At 40.2% G+C, this 22,121-nt stretch overlaps 2 protein-coding genes across 3 annotated transcripts in view; both read left to right on the top strand.

Annotated features, from left to right (window-relative positions):
- The first annotated feature begins 3,064 nt into the window (after window positions 1–3,064).
- On the top strand, window positions 3,065–8,498 carry thumpd2 (THUMP domain containing 2). Its single transcript, XM_070916456.1, has 11 exons — window positions 3,065–3,175; window positions 3,913–4,051; window positions 4,353–4,772; window positions 4,890–5,020; window positions 5,377–5,454; window positions 5,662–5,714; window positions 6,127–6,214; window positions 6,598–6,669; window positions 6,844–6,958; window positions 7,500–7,620; window positions 7,978–8,498. The coding sequence occupies exons 1-11, from the start codon at window positions 3,065–3,067 to the stop codon at window positions 8,324–8,326; spliced, it is 1,677 nt and encodes a 558-aa protein (XP_070772557.1). The 3' UTR covers window positions 8,327–8,498.
- Window positions 8,499–9,483: 985 nt separating this feature from the next.
- The window catches only part of LOC139294647 (mitogen-activated protein kinase kinase kinase kinase 3-like), a 38,808-nt gene continuing 26,170 nt past the window's right edge, over window positions 9,484–22,121 (top strand). For both annotated transcript variants that reach the window (XM_070916570.1, XM_070916569.1), the window contains exon 1: window positions 9,484–9,605. In XM_070916570.1, the coding sequence (XP_070772671.1) occupies window positions 9,507–9,605 (99 nt within the window). In that variant the 5' untranslated portion in view covers window positions 9,484–9,506. The remainder of the gene's footprint in view (window positions 9,606–22,121) is intronic.

The following is a 22,121-nucleotide window of genomic DNA, read 5'->3' as shown; positions in this document are numbered from 1 at the left end:
AAGGAAAGAGTAGAGGGGAGGGAAGGGAAGAGATGATGATAGAAGAGACAGAAAGGAAGGGGAGGAGGAGCGGAGAAAAGAAAAGGAATAAAAGATAAAGTAAAGGAGATGTTGATAGAAGAGAGGACTTGGAGGAGAGTGACTGATGGACTCAGCCTGCCTTACATATGCACACACACAAACACACACATAGTCTGGCCTCTTGAAATCACACTGAATACTAATCATCACACACAGAATGTGTAATTTTACAACATAATGCAACTTGGAACTCAAGTTTAATTTTTAATTAGAAAATAGACGATTCAGGGAGTTGACCTATGACATTATACACTGTGTGTGTGTGTGTATTTGTGTCGATCAGCAACTGAGCGCAGTCAAAGACAAAGTTACTGTAAGTCTGTGTCCAAATGTCCATGTCAGAAATCCTTGTTGCTGAAATCCACCAACCAAAGTCTCTATTTTGTCGTTCAGGTTTGGACCTGTTGTGATGTGATTTAGGGATCAGTGGGAAATAGTCCCGAACATTGTTATGTACTGAACATGTGGTCTATATCTTTTTGATTGTGTAACCTAACTTTATTCTTTGCTAAGCTTTCCAAAGCTTTCAGCCACATCTGTTGGCCTTCCTCAGCAGATGGAGCTGCCCTCTTCTCATGGAGATGGTTTCGTTTGTTATCGCCTGACCTGAGTAATGGATTTCAGTCACATGATAACAGATAGCCCATAGCAAGGAAAAATGCTGGCTCTTGGTCTCCCCTCACCCCACCCTTGTGTTTTTAAAACATTTTTGCAGGGGGCATTTGTTACATAAAAAAGGAGTGACAGGAAATTTGGGGAGACTCTAGGCCACTGGGATGCTCCCTCCATTTTGTTGTAACACATTTCTGGCTATAGAGCTGCTCTGAAATGTTTCTAATAACTTACTTGGTTTTCACCCTTTTTCTTCCCCAAAACAGGAACAATTTGTTCTACAAATGGATTTTTGTCAAGTTAAGGTCGAAAGTGTTCTTGTGATTTTGCTTGTGTGCATTGTTAACTATGCAGAACTGCACCTTTATCTTGCATTGTTTGCAATTTTACAAACACTGTTTACATTATTGTCCCTTTCAAAATGCATCAGCTTTGAGCTCTACATAAGCACTTGGCCAAGGCTGCACTAATTAGTCCAACATGATGAAGTTGTAAAGCAAAGCTACTGTTTTCTTTGCCCTCCCCCATGCCCACTATTAATTCATTTATCCTTTTCCCTCCTATTTCTCTGTTCTGTGCCTCATCATCATTTCTCCTGTTCCCTTTTCTTCTCTCCCATCCTCCGTTTTCTGTCTGCTTTATCCCCCTCCCTCCCTCAGATCATTTATGGGGTGTGGAAGAGAATAAAAACAAGTTTAATGTACAGTAATACATCATGCCACGGCTGGTGTGCCAGGCGGCATCCATTTTGTGAAGCTGTTGTGTTCACTTAGCAGCAGTGGGGCTAATTATTGCAAATGGCAGCTGTTGAAAGGAGTATTAATGTCTCCTTTCTACATGGATACGTCCAATATTATGGGCTGATGAAAGTGGTCACAAGCTAAACTTTAAAGAGATCAAGAGTGACAAAGAAACGGGGAATTGTGTCTCTTTTGGGTAAAAGCCCCATAAATTCAACCTTGTCCATTTTAATTAAAGATATCACTGACTCAAGGTACTGTAATCGTCATCCATCTTGCAGCCCAAAAAAGTTTGTATGTGGAGCATTTTGATGTAACATGGCCTCTGACTATGAGATGCTGGATGGTAATTATGTGACACACAAGTATTTTTTGACAGTAGAGAAGCTGGATGCAAACAGAAAGATCATTAAGAAACCTATTTGATATTGCAAAGAAGAAAAACTCTGATCCACCACTTTGGTCCAGACTGAAATCTCTCAACAACCATTGGATGGTTTGCTGATTAATGTACTGATTTTGGTGATCCCATTACTGATGAATCAACTTCTAGCCTACAAGATGGATTAGTTCGCAAATTTTGTACATACATTCAAATCCCACTGGGGCAATATTACATCAATCTAAAGTAATACCCATATTCGCTGTATAAACACATTTGCTTAACATAATTCTTCACATTGTTATGGGCATGCACTACACAGTGGCAGGTCGCACCAGTCTGTCAGTGCTTGACGGGTTTATGGCACAAGACAACAAACAGAACACTGTTCATCAAATAAAGTAAGGGGATTAACCATGTTTGAGGTCATTAAAATGTCAGAGAGAGAAAGGAGCGACATTAAAAAGTGTTAGAGGGAGTGTGACAGGGCAGAAGGAGAGACAAGAGATAAGAAAGTGATTTAGAGAGTGAAGCGTTGAGACACAGATACAAGGAGGATCTCTCTGACTCTAGTAGATAGAGAGAAAAAGGGAGGATTGTGTGAAAGCACGAATTTCTGCTGCAGGGTTTATTAGAGGTATCCTCTCAGCTTTGGAAGAACACCTGTTCAGAGCTGCCTCCAGGTAATACACTGCAGCAGAGGTGTATGTATATTGTGTCTGCCCGAACCGATGTGTATTAAATGTGTGTATATGTGCGTGCGCTTGCACATTTGAAGTTGGTTGTTGTGTTGATGAAAGTGTGTGTGCCTGAATATTGAATGTATGCACCGAGGCATTTAGTTATTAAGTGTGTGCGTGTGCCGATAAGAGCTCTCACTTCAATCCATAAAAGTAATCACAAAATGGAGGCTTGTTGTGGCCTGTTTGCGCTGCTCACATTAACATACCATTTATACAAAGAAAATTTAAATTAACAAGTCTGAGCATTCATACTGTGATAAATGTTACAACTGATATGAATATTGTTTGTAAAACCACGTTTCCAGTTTCTTACATCACTGACTTTCCCACTGTGGAAGAGAGACCCCTGCTGGCCAAGACTAGTCACTGCATTCTGATGATGTAGTTCCGTTTCCGGTGTAAACAAACTCACCAACATGGCGACATTCGCGGGCAAATAGAAGATATGGCAAACTTTAACAAGCAGATATGAGCGTTTGTTGACTCTGAACACATTACAATACATAATGACTGAACCGAGAAGTAAGGGGAGTTTAGTTCGCTACTACTGCACCTCCGGTAACGGCATGGAGCCTTTCTTAATTGACGAGGTGAAAAGGAAGCTGGCAGCTGAAGATGTGAGTGTTTCTTGTCAGTACGAGGGAAGAGAGAAAACCAACGGTCACAACGGTTGTTCACAAATTCATACGCCGCTTAGAGAATTTGACAGAAAGCCATTGAACTTGGCATATGCACTACCTGTGCACTACTACTCATTTGACATATGTTGTCAGACGTTAGCTAAAAATCCAGAGTTAACTAACTTTTCAAGGTAAATAGTGGCCACATTTTGTAGTTAAGTTACCATACAAGACGAATACAAGATTTGAGGGATCAAATGCTGTTATAATCAAAATTGCTGCTGAGTTGATAATTATGATTATTTAATTTACAACTTACGAGGTTTACGTTTCAGATTTTACTGTTATGTGATATTCAGTTACCGTGACTTGCATCTGATAATGAAGTTTGTTATTCAGGTTTTAATGGTAGCTAAATATCCCGTGTCAGCACGTAGGTTAGCTCAGTCACGCCTTTACTAATCAAATATGAAGGATTCCTGCCAAAAGTTTATGTGTTTATATTAAGAGGTGGTAAGCAAATATTGATATTGGTGTCCACCTCAACAATTATTACAGTGTTAATCATCTCTAGATCAGATTTCTGTGTTTTATTTAAGGATCCTTCAACCATGTACTTGCAGACAAGACTGTTATCGAAGAGTTGTTAAATTTGGGATTATTGAATTATTTCCATTTTGGCTACAGAAGTCTTTAAACACTAACCTGCTCTTTTTGTTGTTGTGTGTTTCCAGGTGTGTCAGGTGCCAGGTAAAGTGTTGTTCAGCTCCTCGGCCGGGGTCGACAGAGTCAGTGAGCTGAAGACTGCAGAGAGACTCTTCCTCTTGCTGAAACAAGACTCGCCTGTGCGGTTGTCTGCCCACACTAGCCCAGGTACCAGCCTGACACATCAAATACACAGACACATGTAATACAGCAACATGAGGAATAGCTTGGCTTTCTTTCAGTTCTTGTGTGTCTTAAAAATTAATTCATATGCCTTTTAATTTAATTAATCAGGTCCGTGCACTTCATGGGAAATTCAGATGCTCAAATCACCCTTGATGACCTATTTTACTTAATACAATTGAAAAGATGTGATTTTAATCAAATGAACCAAAAAACACCTTGGATTCAGTGCCTAATTACCAGTGTTGTATTGACTGCTGTGTGGTTTTCTCTGTAATATTCATAGCAAAGGCAGCATATGTGCTCCAGTCCAGACTGTTGGGTGACAAGAATCAATGGACCAATGCTGTAATGACATGGAGCCGCCTGCAGGGGGAGCTGGCAGACAGAAGGACTACTGTCAACTCACCAAGCACTGCCCTGGGAGTGACAAAGAAAAAGGAGGAGGGGAGAAGGAGTGAAGAACAGAGGGAAGAGGGGGAGAAGTGCGATGTGAAGTCTAGAAAAAGCGCTGAAGCCCAGACACTGGAGAAAAAGAGAAAGAGGGATGATGATGAAGAAGAGGAGGAGAAAAGATATATGATATCAGGAACTGATTTCAATGGAGGAGAACACACAGCACCAGGACTAGAACACAATGTGGAAAGTAGCTGCAGGAGGATGGATGACATGGCAAAGCACTTTGCTGTAGAAAGTGTGGAAACTGGTAATAAAATAGATATTTTTTTTCATTTTTTATTTCAACTTGTACAACATCGACTTTTAAGGTTTTATTGCTTCTTCATTTCCTTCATCTTCTCATGTTTGCCTCCATGTAATAAAGTGAAGACTACTGGAAGAGATAAGACACTACTGCGACCCAGCAGGATTGAACCAGAGCCTTCTTCTGTCCCGGTCTCTTTTAGGATCAGCTGCAAGTGTACTGGGTCTCTGTCCCGATACTTCAGCACACAGGTAGTGAGAGTTCAACTGCACATGACACAGCAGTGTAAAGTCAGTGTAAATAGTAGGTGTATATATAGGTTAAGAAGTAAGAAGAGACACAAAACACATTTAGTTTGAACTTTGTGTAGGCTGATAATCTTGACAAATACATCTCGTCACTTTGTGGACACTGTTCAAAGTGTTAAATGATTCAAAACATGTAGTAGTCAAATGGCTAATCTGTCGAATTGTCAAATGGACATATGTTTAATTTCTCCATACACACAGAAACAGGCTTCCATTTTCACTGGATGTGTCAGTTCCATAAATAACTGTATATTATGTTCATAGGCATATTGTTTGTTTGCATATTGTATCTGATAAAGGATGTGAGCAGAGTGATTGGAGTAGGCCTGAGCAGACTGCTGGGCTGGAAGGCTGACCTGAAGAATCCACAGCTGGAGGTTAACCTTTTTTTACTGTGTTAAAATTCTTCCTGATATTGATTTGTGCCGAGACAATTTAAAAGATGATGTTCTGTATGTATTTATAGGGATAACTGGTGCGAAGTAAAAACTCCCTCTTTGGATAATGCTGTTGGCAGAGACTCTTTTACTCTCTTGCCTGTCCTTTCAAATGTAACATCAGTAGTTATTTGCTCTTTTCTGCAGGTAAATATTTATTTGAGTGATGACCACTGCCTACTGGGGATTCCACTAACCAGGTTATTGACAGAAACACTTTCTCTACTTTCATTGTTGATATTTATTACTAAAGACTGTATGCTGTCTTCTTAGAGGGTCCATCAAAGCCCCTTGAAGAAGCAGACAATGTATTGCAGATATTCTCAGTGTTTTTGAATGTGCTTTTCTGCTGCAAGATTAGCTTTTAGCATTTTTATTTCTTACAGCTTTGTGCCATTGTTGTAGTTTCTGTGATTTCCTGGTGCTTTGGCCACTAGCCTCACTTGGTGGTCAGAATCAAGAGTCACACAACAACAGAGAGTGCAGCTGTATGTGCCCAAGACATTGAAAATGCAAATCTTAGAAACATAGTGGATTCATAGTTTCAGGTTGCAGCTTTAAGTAGTTTGATAAGCAGTCATAAGTTATGTGTCTCCTGTCTATTTCCTTCAGGTTACCGTTGGCTAACCGGAGCTACATTAAAACCACAGGACTGAGGTCTACTGTAGCCTGGGCAATGGCCTCATTGGCTCAGATACAGGTACGGATACACACACACAGGTGCTGGGTGCTTGCTGCTGTATACTTTATTTATGAGGAGACTATTTCATTATGTATAGGCTTTTGTTTAGGTATGCAAATCAGAAGGAATTATTAAATAATGCAAGCGGGCCCTTCTTTTTGTCTTTGTTGTAGAGAGATCTTCTGCCATTTAAAAAAGCAATGCAGGTTTAGACTCATTAAATGTGACCATTGAGCCGCTATGCTAAACCTGTCCTAATTTTCAAACTTTTTGCATAATGTTCGTTGAATAGTCTACAGTCTGTGCTAAAGCATTTGCATGCACAATATTTCCCTTCGGTCACAGTCACACTGTATGTGGTTGACTACTGTATGTACTGTATGTTATCTCCTGTTTCCCAGCCAGGCTTCTGCGTGATTGACCCAATGTGTGGGGTGGGAACCATCTTAATAGAAGCAGCTCAGGAACACAAGGTCAGGACAGAAATGTACACAGAGCTCCTGTATGTCTGTGTAGAAACGTCTGAAAAGTGAACTTTTGTAGGTTTTAAAACGTTTTGGAAAGGGACAAAACTTAAAATGTTTGAAAAAAGGCAAATGATACACCACTATTACAATCTAATCTATGACTCTAAATGGGTTCTTCAGGCTGCCCGCTTCCTGGGTATGGACATTGATGATGGACAGCTGCAGAAGGCCAATGCGAACATAGAGTTTGCGGAGCTGGGAAACAGGATGCACCTGCTGAAAGCTTCATCTATGGGTAGGAAGCCTTAACAAAGTGATCACCGGATAATGTTAAATGTATGTAATTAAAGCTTTTACATTTGTGGCATGAAGCTAATGTTCATATCCAGAAAGACCTACAGTGGGTGGAAGGTCAGAGGCCAAAACTACAGGACTTTGTGTCCTTAAATTAATGATCATCAGTCACGGATATCACACAAACAAAAAAAGGCATTTTGCTATACACTTGGCAACATTTATTTTATGTAATATATATGAAATACTGTCGCTTAGAAAAATACATAAAGATAGCTAAAATTGAAATACATTATGAACATTTTTAAAGCATTTTCCGCTACTTATATTTGTAACACTGTTACAAATGGAGTCATTAATGTCTTAGAGAAACTGAATCATGCATCTCAGGTGATGATGCCAGAAACTGAACTCTTTATTTAGTTCTGGGGATCCAAAGCTGCATGTTTTGGATGGGAATCAGTGAGTGGGAGGTGAGTGTGGAGCCTGTTGTCATGTATTAAATTACCTCTTGGCTTGTCTGTCCTCCTCTGTGTGTGCAGTGCTGCCTCTGTCCAGCGCCAGCGTAGATGCTGTAGTCTGTGACCTGCCATTTGGCAGGAAGTTTGGCACCAAAACAAACATGGCTGCCAACCTGCCACTCATCCTCACTGAGATGGAGAGGTTTGTGCCTCTGTGTGTCTGTTTCCATTGTTTATTTTAGAATTGTTCAGTGAATCAGAAAATGTTACTAGTTTGTCTGTGTGTGTGTGTGTGTGTGTGTGTGTGTGTGTGTGTGTGTGTGTGTGTGTGTGTGTGTGTGTGTGTGTGTGTGTTTTGATGTACTGTGCAGAATTCTTAGCCTATGAGTCAAATTGCACATCAGAATAGATCAGAATAAACTTTATTTTGCATTTTGTCCTGTTATTTTTAAAGTGAAACCAACTCCTTTTAATGTATCAATATAAATTTTATGAAAAGGTTAAAAAATATTATCTATCCAAAAAAAAGTTATAACTATAATGATGTTTGTGTGTCTAGAGTCCTCTGTGTTGGTGGTAGCCTGGTTCTCCTTCTGAGTCCTCAGTTGTCCTGTCTCCTGAAAAAACTCCTGGCACAGGAAGACACTGGACCAACGTCTAACCAGGAAACAAAGCCTCGAACTGGGATACAAGACTGCCCATCTCCTTCTCTGTCTCCCACAAAGCAGCAGACTTTCCAAATCCACAAGGGGGTCAAATCCCCACCTACCCAGGAGACAGACCCTCAATCTGAGCTACAACACAGTCTGCCTCCCCCTCTCACCTCCCTGAAGCACCAGGCAACTCTCAGAGTCAGCTTAGGCATGATAGATGGACTTATCCATAAATATGTCAAGATAGACACTTGATTAGTATTGGTGGAAGTTACATTTCAAAGTAATTAGTTACTTTTCTTTGTTACTTGTCATGAAAGATAAGTAAGTATGTTGAAATGTCACACTCAATTGGAACTGCTTTTTGGGGGTTTCTTTCCCTACTGTTTTTCAAATGCAAATAATATGAAGAAATACATATTTTCTGAAACAATGGTGAATTTTTTGTTGTGTGAGCTTTGAAAGTTGTGCGAGTTGTGGATTGGACATTTTGCCATTCCAGAGGTGAATCCTTTATCCATCTTCTCATCCTACATTTAATGTACATTCAAATCGTTATTCTTATAGAGTTGATCTAGTTCTCAAAACTGTACAAACTCCCCAACCTGACTGGAGGTCGTGGCGTGATCAGTGTGGCTCATTGGTGTGTTTTTTTTATACATTTTGGACAACAATGAGGTCTTTGGCAAAGAAAAGCGACATCAGGCTTTTGCTACACAAACGATACTTGTTAGTAGGACTAATTCAGTATTTGTTTAGGTCTTCTGTTGACACTAAAAAAATGTGGAATATCATGAACCTTGTCCTGTTAGGGGACTGATATGTCAACTGTAAAGTTTTCTGTAATTGTTTGGCCTGTAACACATACCCTATAGGCTGAATCACAATGTTGCCATCTGCCACTGTTTAGCCCTGCTTAGCCCAGTTTTACACTGAGGGGCCAGACAAGGCCACACAGGGCTTAGCGTTTTCATTCATTTCCCCGTTAGCTGTAAACTCCATGTGTTTGTGCAGATTAGAAAACATGGCTTCACTTTAATTGTATTAGTGCTGGAACTGATCAAGTGAAATCAATATAGGTTTGGGTTAAAAAATAGGTGTAAGGTGTGTTTTTCTGTTGCCTTTTGAAATTATACCTGCATAAAGAAATTAACAAGTAACTAACTTTTCAGTTCATTGTAGTTTTATCACCACACATCTCTTGAAACGAGTCGCAGTATTAAATTCAACAGCTCCATCTCTCTGGTCAGACTCCATGGAGGGTACGCCATGATGTCCATTGCGCATGCTCAATGCGCAGTGGAAGCCATGTTGGAGCTACATTGGATTCGGGCTGGGATTTTCTGACGCCGTATGTTTTTCTTAAAATATCTGTTTTCATATATTGTTGGGGTTCGTCAACCGTGCGCGATCGGCGCCGTAACCGGCAGTGGAAATGATGAACTCCAGTGTCGACCTGTCCCGGCGGAATCCGCAGGAGGATTTCGAGCTGATCCAGAGGATAGGAAGCGGCACATACGGAGATGTCTACAAGGTAAAACTGCAGTGAGGGAAACGGAGGTCCATTATCGGACACAGAGTAGACATTATTAGCTTTCCTCTGGAGTACATACCAGTTAAAATAGTAGAAAACAAATAATGTTGCCATCATTAGCTCGTAACAAGTCTTATTTGTGTTAATGTTTACTGATGCAGTATTCATCTGCTACTCATGCTACCAATTCCACTGTCGGACACAGAGCCAAGGCTGGTCTTCGCTAATGTTTTTTTTTGACTGTTATTGTTTTGGCCTTTCTCCTCGAATATTTGCCGACATTATGGACATCCGGGTTAACGTTAAAGAAATGTCTTTGAGCTTGTAGTTACAATGCTCGGGTGTCGAGGTGTCCTAAATAACCAACGCTAACGTTTACTGTAAACCTTCAGTCTGAGCCCGTGCGCTTAAATGTGATTTTTGTCGAGCAGAAATCATATTCGCGTTGTACTCCACAAGTCTTACAGTCGTCGTAAGAGTTGTTACGTAGGATTTGTGTATGCTACGGCGACATGCTTGTTTACACGCCGTAGGCTGCAGTCATCGTGTAAACATTGCGGCGATTAGCTACCGTTAATATTAAATGACTGACTGAGACGTGTCCGATAATAGACGTTTAGCCGCTAGCTGTCCGAGAACGGACGCAGTTAACCTGATAGCATCTCGAAGCTAACCAGGCTTTTAGCTGTTTCGTGGGAACATTGTGACAAAATGACAACAAGCAGTGATTTGTTACCTGCACGGGAACACAAACTGAAGCAGAAACAAGCCAGCAGGCTCACCATTGGTCGTAATATTGCAGAGCTTTTGCTGAATTTGTTAAAACTGTCTCCGTTTTGCCGTGACAGAGACTGACAGCTGCCTGCCTAGAAATTCAGTTTGGCTAAAGCGCTCAGAGCTGAGCAAGCTACAACAACAACAACTAAAATATCAACACCCCATATCGTTATTATTCACGTTTTTACACCAGTAAGAACAAGTCACCGTTGTTAAGATACTAGGATGCTCATTTCTATGTAGGCTGTCTGATTTCTGTCGCGGTATAGCTGTTATCTTTGGTCCTACACTGTACCAAGGCCCTGTGCTGGTAGCAGAAAGCCTGCATCCGACAGGAAAGGAAGTTCCTGACTTACAAACAAACTCCACCACAGTCTCAGTGGGTATCACCACATTTATTTTATGCTACACAGAAGAATTTCAGCCATAATCATATAACACAATTTAGTAGAATACAATGTTGAAACACAGCAAGGCTGTTACAAGTTATGCAAAATGTATAGTATTACAAAAAACAGTTAAGTAATGTTGCAGAACTTAAAAACAAATGCTACCATGCAGGATGGGGTTGCTATAAATGAACAGCTGAGCACCATAGACACAAGTACAATACAATACAATACTGTATTCACACCATATAAGATAAAAAAAAAAAAATACCATTAAGCATGAGAAGTACGCTACAGAGTATGAAAAACAAGTTATGAGATCTTAAGGTGATTTTTTTCGTTTTTGATGGTTTTGGAGACATTATGATTTATCAGCTATGTTTTGCACATCAGCTCTCTATATTGAATCAGTCAGGTTATGCAAGTTAAACATCCACACTCTTAGCTCTGTAGTTGTTTGTGTTGTAGTCACTCTGATGAGGAATTTAATTTCACCGCTGTGTGAGGGAGAGGCTTTTGGCAGCCTGGAGATTAATTACACACTTTAATAGGACTTAGATGATGTTTGGTTAACCTCTGGGGTCTTTGTGGTAATTACAGGAATATAAATGTATCCTAAAGACTAGAGGCATGAAAGATTTCCAGTCTCTTTCAACGTATAGCTGCCATTAATTCCAAAAGTACATCCAAAAACCCTGCTATAAGTCAGTATTTCTTACTTTTCGTTTGTGTTTTCCATAGTGTTTCCCTCCCGACTACAGCTAATCTAGTTTGTTTCTTATTTGGGTCCAGTATCTTGCCTTGTTGCCAACACATATAGGTCTGACAGGATCTCTTCAACAGCTCATTGCTAACTCGCCTGCTAGACCTGTCATAGTCTACCCCTGATTAATGTGCACTAATGTAAAACATTTGTAAGGAGCAAAACTCTTTTCTATCTATTTTACATAATCATGACAGTTGATGCATCCATTCATAAAGCTGATACACTGAAGACAATGCAATTATTATGTAGCTGATGCTCTAGTTGGTATTAACAACAGGGGTTTTTGTTTAAGGACACTTGGGGGATCAAACCTGAAACCTCTGGATTAAAGGATGTGCTTCTAAGCACCAGGGCACTTGGTAAACCTCAATTGATGCCTATATTTGGGTCTACTGCTGTGTGAAAATCTGTGGCTTGGATAGGAATGTTTGAGCAGGAAACAAAGTGTGAACTCTAGCTAGCTTGTTTTCTCCTCTGATTGTAGCCCTGCCTCTTTGTCTGTATCTGTTAGAAACTGAAGGAGGATTGGCTGATAGTGAGATTGGCCTTCTGACCATGGGATCACAGGTTCGATCCTCCAACGAAGGTGCTTGTAGAGTACAGTAAACTGGTGTCTTTGTAAGGGAGGCACCACTATTTGTTTAAGCTACCAATACTGTATGCTCATAGTGTCAATAAACTTAACCATTTTCATGACAACATTCACGCCAAAGATTGAGACTGTATCCTTACCAGGAAGTAAAATACCTTATCAGTATTTAGATCATTCAGAAGCTCCAAAACTCTCCATTTAAACAAATTAAATTCCTTAGTCGCTCCTTAAGGCAGGGTGAGGCAGGGTTGGCTTTTACAGACATCCGTGAGGTGGTCCAGTAAAAAAAAGTAAAGAAAAATACAGCATATCTGTATTGTTCATCGTACTCAATTAGTTTTATTACTAATGTAAATCACAATTTTAGGACCTAAATACATTTTTTTCATTAAATCTAATTGAGATCCCAGAATGAGCAGTTTGACTTCTCATCGTACAGTTCAGTGCAAATAACACCAACTAGATACACTCACATGTGATTTACTATTCCAAAGCACAAATTATTAGCTATGTGTCAATATTAGAAGAAAGTCACCCTACCCCCCTCGTATTGGAGGTGACTGATTTCCAACTTTTACACCTGCGTTCAGCTGCTTCTCACTTTTTGTGGCTTGATATGCCAGTGGAAGGCAACCGTTTTAATTAATTTAAACTTCCACTGTAAACTGTAACGTGATGCCAGCAAACTGCACACAGCATACTTATGTTTACCAATCTGACTGGTGTGTAATGCATTAACCCAAAGAAAATAAACAAACTGGAGAAGAGAAATTGCCTGCTTCTTCTTCTACAAAGAGCCCGCTCACTCACTGATGTTAAAGATAACATTTGTATTCATTTGTCACTTTATGCGGGCGGAGCAGAGAAGCGACAACGTTCGTCTTTTGCAGTCCCACTTTGTGATTTAGACTGCTTCAAAAGAGCTTCAATAAACGCCAGTATCAGCTTAATATGTTGCTCTGTAGCCACGACAACCGGCTCCAGGGGGACCGCTGTAATAGTTGCCCTCACTCTCTGTGATTTCGGAAGACATGGCACAGGCCAAGTATTTACCAATACACTGGATCTGACGTAACTTCTGTTGTTTAAATAGGATGACTGGCTTCTTTTCTCAAGGTGACAGTGCTTGTGGCTTCGGATTGAGGAAGTAGAGGCAGGCGATGGCCTTCAGAGGGGATAGAGATCAGTTAATGACAAATCAATTTCAGTAGCAGTGTGTGCTCTAGAAACATCCCAGCCTCTGTATTTTTGGACTTTACGTAAGGGACAAGCAATGCTACCAGCCTTTATGTCTGTTCACTTTTTTTTTTTTTTTTTACCAGCACAGTCAGCCAAATATCCCAAAGCTGGCATGGTTGTGGGGCACGTAATCAATGTAAGTGTGGAAAAATTATAAAACAGTACATTAGGCTATATTGTGGGTAGAATTTCTTATTCAAGGCCCCTGAAACTGCATTGAAATCTTACCTATTCCAGATTTAATGAAGATAATTGCAGATTAGCCAAGGTTTGGCTCCATGTCCCTTAAGAAGAAAAACACAAGCACAAAAGCCTTCATCACTATTCCATGATTGAAGCCTTATTAAGTGGCTTTCTGTGTATGCATTCATACATTTCTAATATTTTTAATATAAGACTGATGTACCTAACAGTGATAAATGTGGTGATGGTAACAATTTCCTCTGGTCAGGCCTCGTTGTGTGCTGCACAGCTGGGCAGCCGTGGTCCAGGAATGCAGGAATCTTCACTTCCTCAGTGTGTGTGTGTGTGTGTGTGTTCATGTCCTATTGTTTCACACTGGTCCAGCGGCCCACAGCACAACACATACACACACAAAACCAGATGATTGTATCGTCACATGCATAGACACACATGCACAGACGGCGGTAGAGTCACAATTAAAGCTGCTGGCTCAGAACCATCCTGTTTTTCTCACTGTTCCTCCAGTTGTTTGCTCACTGAGGTGATATACAGACCTCAGCCTGCATTCACAAAAGCTCTGAAGCAAAGCAAAGTTCCTGAAATCCCCTTTGTCCTCACATCGAGATCGGAAATTTAGCCCTTGTCCTGGCACTCGGCAAAAGTACAGTTAATGTACTGTGCAGGGATTTGTCTCTGCGCCGTCGGTGCAGTGACATATTGATAAGTTGCATAGTTAGTTAGCAGTAGTTAATGACACAGTGCAGTGACAAGGGACAAAACCAGATGTACCAGTAAAAGTATCTTTCTGAAGTTTCACATTCAGGCACTATGTATTCAGGCAGCGAGATATTAAGTTTGGTTTCTGTGTCAATGTTTCAAAAGAATACGAAGTTTAAAGGCCCTCAATCAAGTAGCGATCACATTATGTAGGCCTATGTGATCAGAGATGTACAGTTTAGACTTACTGTAATGTTTTGTCTAAAACCTATGTCTTACAGATGTCTTCGCTGCCTAATGTTAAATATTTCTTACATGTCTGTCTCCTGCGCAAAGCACAATCTATTTTAACTACATATACAAATGGCCAGGCCAATGTGGTTCACATTATCTTGAGACATGGCACAACTAACCAACTGAATAAATAAAGTGTATTTATTCTTCATTAAATACTGGCCTAAATGAATAACAAAATGTCTGTAAGGATTAGCTGTTGGTTTGCAAAATGTCCACAGTGCAGACAGTGAATGGTGTGACACTCTCGCTCTGCAGGGTGGGTCAACACGAAAGAAATAATGGAGCGACAGGTGAAGAAGTCTGCAGAGCCTTCCCCCGCAAACACACATATTTACAGCACCTTGTTGCTGCGTTTGAACTGGAAAACCTCCACTCGGCAGATTTTCCTCTGTGAACTAGTGGAGCTGCTGCTGTCAGTCACCAGGGTTGATTCATTAAATCTAACAAATGAATTCCTCTCTTAATCAGGCTACATTTAAGCTCATTTTAAAGGCCTCTGTGAACATTTTTTGCATCACCGTGACACACAAGAGTAAACCTAAAGCAGTATGTTACCACACTTCAATTAAATAGCTTTAAAGCATTTTTGTACGGGGGTTTTGATTGTGGTTTGGTGTCTTTCTGATGGCTTGACAAGTAATATAGATTTGGGTTGATAACCTGTACTGAACTATGTTGATGAGTTTTTGAGCAGTTAAACTCTCAGAGCCAGGAAGCTCTCTCTCCATGCTGTTGTCATTCTTTAAAATATTGTATATAAATGCAAAAAATACAAATAAATAATTTTGAATGAGGACATATTTATGTTGTCTGGCACCCAAATAAATTACTTTATCATGCAATGATGGACAATGCTGCCCTCTGTGAGAGTAACATTTCACTTAAACTAAAAGCTGCCTCATTACTAATTAACCGGGAAGGGGTTACGTGTTTGAGGCTTGTTTGGAGCACCTTCATGTTCATACCAATGCCAGGGTACAACTCTGCTGCTGAACTGGTTCAGTAAATCTTGGCCACCATGTTAGCACAAGTGTCAAATCCTATTTTGAGATTGTGTGCTCATGTGATGGAGTTGGGAGTGCTCAATGCTGGCTTGGGCTAAATAATTGTTTAATACCAGCTGAATGCTTCATAGGAAACATACAGGTAACAGGAATGTTTATGTCTGTTGTCTGAACTATCGTTGCTTGTAATGTGAAACATGTTTTTCTCTGACTCCTCTAAAATACATACACCTACTGTACATATATTCATACACATGCTTGGGTGGGTCAGTGTAGCAGGAGCGTGTGAAGTGTGTGTTATGTGACTTCACAGGACGACACTAAATGTGTGGTGCAGAGAGACAATCGGTCCTATTCATCTCATCAAACATCATGCGTGATAGTAATGTTTTGTAGAACTTAAAGATTTTTTTTAGTTTTGAAACTCCAACCTCAACCTTGTTTCAAGAATGTTCCCAAATTATGTGACTTTGAATTTGGAGCAAGTAGGGTGATGAGTTCAGGTAGTTTCAAGATAATTTCTCAAACTAAATGAAACTGCATTGGGTCGTAACGCAGTGATTTTTCCCCTCTGGCATTGATTTCTTTTCAGCCCAGTTGAGTTGTATTGGAAACTACTGCCATTATGTTGCTATTCGCAGAACCCATCACTTGCTTTAACAAAGAAAGATTCAAAACTAAATGCTGGATTAAATGACTCCTCTGGGTGGATTTTGGAGTGTATGGAAGAAGGCGTCGAGTGCTTAAAAGAAAAGTTACTTCGTTTTGGATGATTCTGGTGTGTGTTGTGTATATGTGCATATGTGGCTGTTTTGCTTGAGTGAGTGGGTATTTTGATGAATGACAGGTGTGCTAATTAAAAACACTTTTCGTATCACCTGTTCCCCTCCCGAGGCAACGTGTTGGTAATGGCTGAGCTGCGGCGCTGTTAAGACTGAGCTTTCTGAGAAAACAAGCTGCAGAGTTGTGCTTTCACCATTTTGACAAAAAACAACCAATGAATCATGCTCTTTTTAAACTCAATTCTCATACTAATTAAAGGATGTGTTTTGCTTACAAACAGTGATAGTCAGCAATCGTTGACCCCTCGTAGGGGGACAAGATCACAGCATTGAAAAAAGACCTGGGCTGTGTGCTCAGTGGATTGTGAATGGTGCAGGTTGCAGAAGTCAAAGCCTTGTGGAGAAATCCTATTACAGTGTTATGACAGAAACTAAGAAAAAGAGTTTTGTCTTTATCTTGGTGTCAATACATTTTTGCATTTTCCAATGGATTTTGAAGGTACTTGCTTTAGAGGTTAGTTAACCATCAGAGGAAGATATAATCTTTCATCTTAAGTGAAAAAGTTTCTCGTGATGCACGTCATGCATGTCATTGTGTAATGTCAAAGTGAGAAAACAAGCAAAAGGCTGCATGGCCTAATACATTTGGTTATCTTAAAGGTCAGAGAAGCACGGTTGTGAGTGGAAGATCACCTGTTTGAAACCCAAAATGCCTCGGAAAAATCTTGTCAGAGGAACTGAATAACCAACTAGTGTTGTCATTGTTGCCCCAGGCCAGGCCTTAATGCCCCGACTTACTGCAGTGGAGCTGCTCAGTGGCTTTCATCAGAAGGCTCAGGTTAACTGGGCTGCTCCTACGTGTGTGTGTGTGTGTGTGTGTGTGTGTGTGTGTGTGTGTGTGTGTAAAACCGTCAAGGCCATTGTTAGAAAAAAAAAACCAGCTATTACTGAGCTTGTCTGTTCAAATAAGGGTTTGAAAATGTTAAAGAGACGGATTGATGATGAGATTGTGAGTGTGAGATTGTAATCACGACGGAAAGTTCAGCAGGCAATTTTTCCAAGTTGTCCTGGATAACATATGACTCCATGAGAGGAGAGGAGGTGACCAATTCTTGCAGCATCATAACAAAGATATGCTCATGTCCATACAGAGTTAAATGCTGTATGATATTTTTATTGAAATGTATTCTGCGTAACCCCATTTTATATATATGTGTATATATATACATCACTATTAAAATCAGAATATTAAGAGCTATATTATTTAATTAGGCGATCCCTGCTGATTCCCATCACCAATAGATAAGCAGAGAGTAAGTGGGTGAATCCTCAGACAGGAACCTGTGACCTGAGGTGACTCGTCTCTGCTACGAGGACCACCACCCTGCCATGACCTCTGACCTTATGTAAATTAGTCCATCACCAGGATTAAACCTCGCAAGACGACTGTCGCTCAGGATTAACTGTAAATTAAATACTGTTTGTCTGAGCTGCAGAGAATGAACGTTAATTCAGTTTCGACAAAATGGGAAGCACTAGCAAACAACCTTGGAATAAAATGAAACGGTGCACCCTTGTTGTTTCTAACAGTGGTTGCAGGATTACAGCTCAAGCTGAGTGGGATGATGAGCATGGTGAGCTGCTATTGCTTAGGTTGCTCTTGTTTGTTTTTCATGGTCAGAGAGAGGAGAGAGTGAAATGCCACACTGATCCTCCACTGAGCTGACCATATGCTGAGTATGACACACACACACACACACACACACACACACGAGCGCGCGCACACACACACACACGAACGAGCACGCACACACACACACACACACACACACACACACACACACACACATGCGGCCTGATGGAGGTGTTAATGATAGATGTGAGCTAAGTTTCTCCATTACTGTGTAATGGAAGCCCACATCAATCCACTGCTGATCTGGCAACACAATACATGGAAACTACTCCCTTATCCAAAAGTCCTGCCTTGGCTTTGGGGGAAAATGTGCATTTTTTAAATGTATTGGTCCTGTTTTAAGTTAATTCTCATTAGGCAAAACTTCCCAAATAGGGCTGGATATCGAACCTGAATAGTTTTTGGTACTGAACAACAATGTGTCCATAAAGCAGGCTATCAAATATCGTTAATTACAAGAAGTTGGCATTGAATGTCACATCTGAGAAGAAATAAACAAGAGTGTCAATATGAGCAGTTTGTTATTTAAATCATAATTTTGGCTGTTTTTTAAGCTCCCGTACAACTGTTTGTGTTGAATATTTGAGAAGTTTGGCTTCCAGAGATGTTTATATTCCTCTGTAAGTATGGTATAGAAAAACATTGTTTTGGTATCAAACCAAAACTCAGTTATATTGGCATAAGTATCAAAACAATGCTTAAAGTATACCAAGCCCTATTTCCAAGTACATGCAGGGCGTCATCAACTTTGTCACCTGAATCACTTTTCCTGTTGCTCTGTGTCACCATCACCAAGCGTGGTGTCGCAGTCAGGCTGTGTTTATGTCAACAGTCATTTACGTGACATTTTAGCTGTTAGGTTTGGAGTTGAATGAGCAGATGAACTTTTGTTTTTCTAATCATAAAGTGTAACTAGTAAGAAACGGCTCCATAATCAGTGGTTTCTTTGGTTGATCGTTTCTTAGATCATCGTTTGTTCGGTCACTGAATGGATTTTTCTGGAAGGTCAGGGATTGATGGATTGTTCTGCTGTGTTGTGGCATTTTCAATATATTACACTGAGAAGCCCAAAGACATTGTCATTCATTCATTTGTTGGTGCATCATACAAGGTAATATTTCTTTAATTGTATTTTCAGAATCACACTGGTTGGTGCAAAAGATGAGTTTGACTGAGCGTGAAAATATCTCGTAGTTGTTCATAGGGCTGCAGCTAATTATTTTCATTATCAATTAATCTGCAGATTATTGTCACAATTAATCAATTAATCATTTAGTCTATAAAATGTCGAAAGATTGTGAAAAATGCTCATCACAATTTCCCAGAGCCCAAAGTGACAACTTCAAATTGCTTCTTTTGACCAACCAACAGTCCAAAACCCAAATACTCTTCATTTACTATCATAAACGACAAAGAAAAGCAGCAAATCCTTACATTTAAGAAGCTGGAACCAGCAAACGTTTTACATTTTTGCTTGAAAAATGACTAAAACTATTTATCGATTCTTCAAAATAGTTGGCAACTAATTTTCTTTCAATTGAATAATCGATTAATGGAGTAATTGTTGCAGCTCTAGTTGTTCGGTAGCCCAGATGAGCACAGCATGATTTGTTTCTGTGCTAGTTAGCGAATTCAGGCACATGAAACTGTCCGTCAGTATGATTTTATTTGTGCTCGTTTGCTTTCGGTTTTCTTTTGTTTTCAGAGATGAATTAAGGCGGTAGCATAAGGCTGCTTCAGCACAGCAGACCTTTTAGGCAACTGACGATCAAACCTGCAACCCATTGGTTACACCAGACGGCATGTTTCAGTCAGTCACAACAGCCAGCCAGTCAAGTCGAGTCAGGCTGTGTGTTGTTGCCACTGACAGTGGCACTGAGCGCTATGAGTCATCTCTGTTCTGTCTGCTGACTGAAGACATACTGTCTCTGCACTCCACTCTGCTTCCCTCTTCTTCTTTTCTCTTTGCGTCTCTTTGTATCTCCTCCCTCCCACCACAGCTTTGTTTTGGTGTGGGTTGGCCTCTGTCATTCCTCCTTTGCCTCTGTTCTTCTCCTTCACTTGATCTTCCTTTTGAACTGAGGAAACAATCTTTGCCTTCCTGTTAGACAAAACAAAAAATCAGTTTTTGTCTTTAATATTACTGATTTATTTTGGTAGTACCGTTGTTTTTCCAGCAGTTGCCCTTGAGTTCTTTGTTTTATTTCGTCTTCTCATTGCTACTGTGTGCAGTCCACTTCTGTGGGCAATGCTCCAGTGCCTTGTTGGTGAAGTTTGAGTTTCTGCTGGTGCCACTTTTTTCCTTAAGCCATGGTGGCTGTCACTGCCCATGCACATTGTGCATCACTGTGTCACAGAGAACTTCTCATGTTGATTCAGTAATAGGGTTAGGGGCATTGATTAAGCCAGTGGTGCAAGCCTTCCTTTAATTATAACTAAACTTTGCCCTTCTATGGTACAGCTCTTTTATGTTTTTCTGGCATTTGTGAGAGAGCAATGGGGGATAACATGCAACAAAGGTTTGTGGCCGCACTCAAACCAGAGACGTTGCATGTACATAGTGAGCGCCATAAACCTCAAGGCCACTGGGACGAGACCCTCCAGCACTTTATATATGCAATTATTATAAGTAGTTTAGTGCTGTCTTTGTGGAGATTAATTCAGTCAGTACAAACAACTGAGAATGGAAATTGAAACATTCCACATCAAGATGACAGAGCCCCCATTTTGAATGTATTGTAATTTGTAAATAGGATATAAAAACCTGGTAAATGATTAGTCTCTGTCCTGATGTAATATCGAAATGGAAATGACGCCAATGCCAGAGGCTTAAAGGATGTTCTTATAAAACAGAACGTTTACCCTCCAATATGTGACAACTTCCCAATAAAGTGAACAAACCAGAATGTAAAATGTCATGTTTTCTCTCTCTAATGTTGGATAAATATGTTTGTGCTGCTGCAGCCAGGATCAGGGTAGATAGGGGTGTTTCGGTCGCTCCATTGAAACTAGAAATAGTGAAAATACAGAATTAGAAGACACAGCAGGAGCTGTTGTGTTTGAGACATGACACGCTACTCCCAGGCTGTTCGTGGTATTTAAGCTCTTGTTTTCCCTCTCATGTTGAAGCTCTTGGTTTTATCTGTTAATGTAAAACATCTCTCTCTCTCTCTCTCTCTCTCTCTCTTTGTCTCTCATTCTCTCACACATACTTCTGCGATGTCACACACAGTCATATTTGCACATTCTTGGGCTGAGAGAAGCAAGCAATTCATGTCTCCTCTGAAAGGCCATCTTTTATTCATGGATATTTCATATAGAATTCTCCCGCCCCACCAGCCCTGCTGCTAAATGTAAACACAGCCCACTATTTATAGCAAATCAGCCTCAGTATCCTGCAAAACCCCCGCTTTTTGACTGTCCTGTTGAAGTCTATACATTCCTTTGTCTTATCTGAGTTTGTATTTTGAAAGAGTTATGAATTAATTCTGGTATTTTGAGCTTGCAAAACTGCCTGCAAACAACATATTGAATAATTGGTGTTCTCTCTGGTGGCATTAGGAACATGGCATTAACAATTCAGGAAAAATGATGGTTTGGAGCCCTGATAATATATCAGTAGTGTAAATTATACTTACTTGATGAAGAGTTGCAGAAATTCTGCATTCAAAAGCAACAGAAATGCATTAGTTGGTAAAAATGAAGGATTAGGGATTGTGTGTCTGACAAATGGATTAAAGGTAATTGTATAACAGTTTCAAAGGAGATTTAGCCGTTCTGAAATGTCTTCAAAGTATTAGTTACACCTTTCCCGTCATACCTGCTGATTCTCCCGTGCACATATCTCCATCATAGCTGTGTGACCTTTACCCAAAAGAGCTGCATTGGTGGGAGAGGTTGCGTCAGGTATTGGTGAGAGGATGAAATATGATCCAGGAAGGCTAGTTTGAGTAATAGATCCATGAGTTTGAAGGCTTATCAGAAGCCAAAATACTAGTTTATAATACAACAAAACAACAAGGATTTTACAACTCTGAAAAGTTATCACAGCTGCTAGCATTTTATCCTCCATGACAG

This window comes from Enoplosus armatus, chromosome 12 (genome assembly GCF_043641665.1).
Source record: "Enoplosus armatus isolate fEnoArm2 chromosome 12, fEnoArm2.hap1, whole genome shotgun sequence".
Classification (NCBI taxonomy): domain Eukaryota; kingdom Metazoa; phylum Chordata; class Actinopteri; order Centrarchiformes; family Enoplosidae; genus Enoplosus; species Enoplosus armatus.
Note: the sequence above shows the minus strand (reverse complement) of the source record. Positions and strands in the feature narration are given on the sequence as shown.

Bases quoted from the DNA above. Each gene is read 5' to 3' on its own strand.
- thumpd2 (XM_070916456.1), top strand. From the start codon at position 3,065: ATGACTGAACCGAGAAGTAAGGGGAGTTTAGTTCGCTACTACTGCACC. The intron at 4,052-4,352 runs GTACCAGCCTGA...TAATATTCATAG, and splicing joins GTCTGCCCACACTAGCCCAG to CAAAGGCAGCATATGTGCTC. The intron at 6,670-6,843 runs GTCAGGACAGAA...TGGGTTCTTCAG, and splicing joins AAGCAGCTCAGGAACACAAG to GCTGCCCGCTTCCTGGGTAT.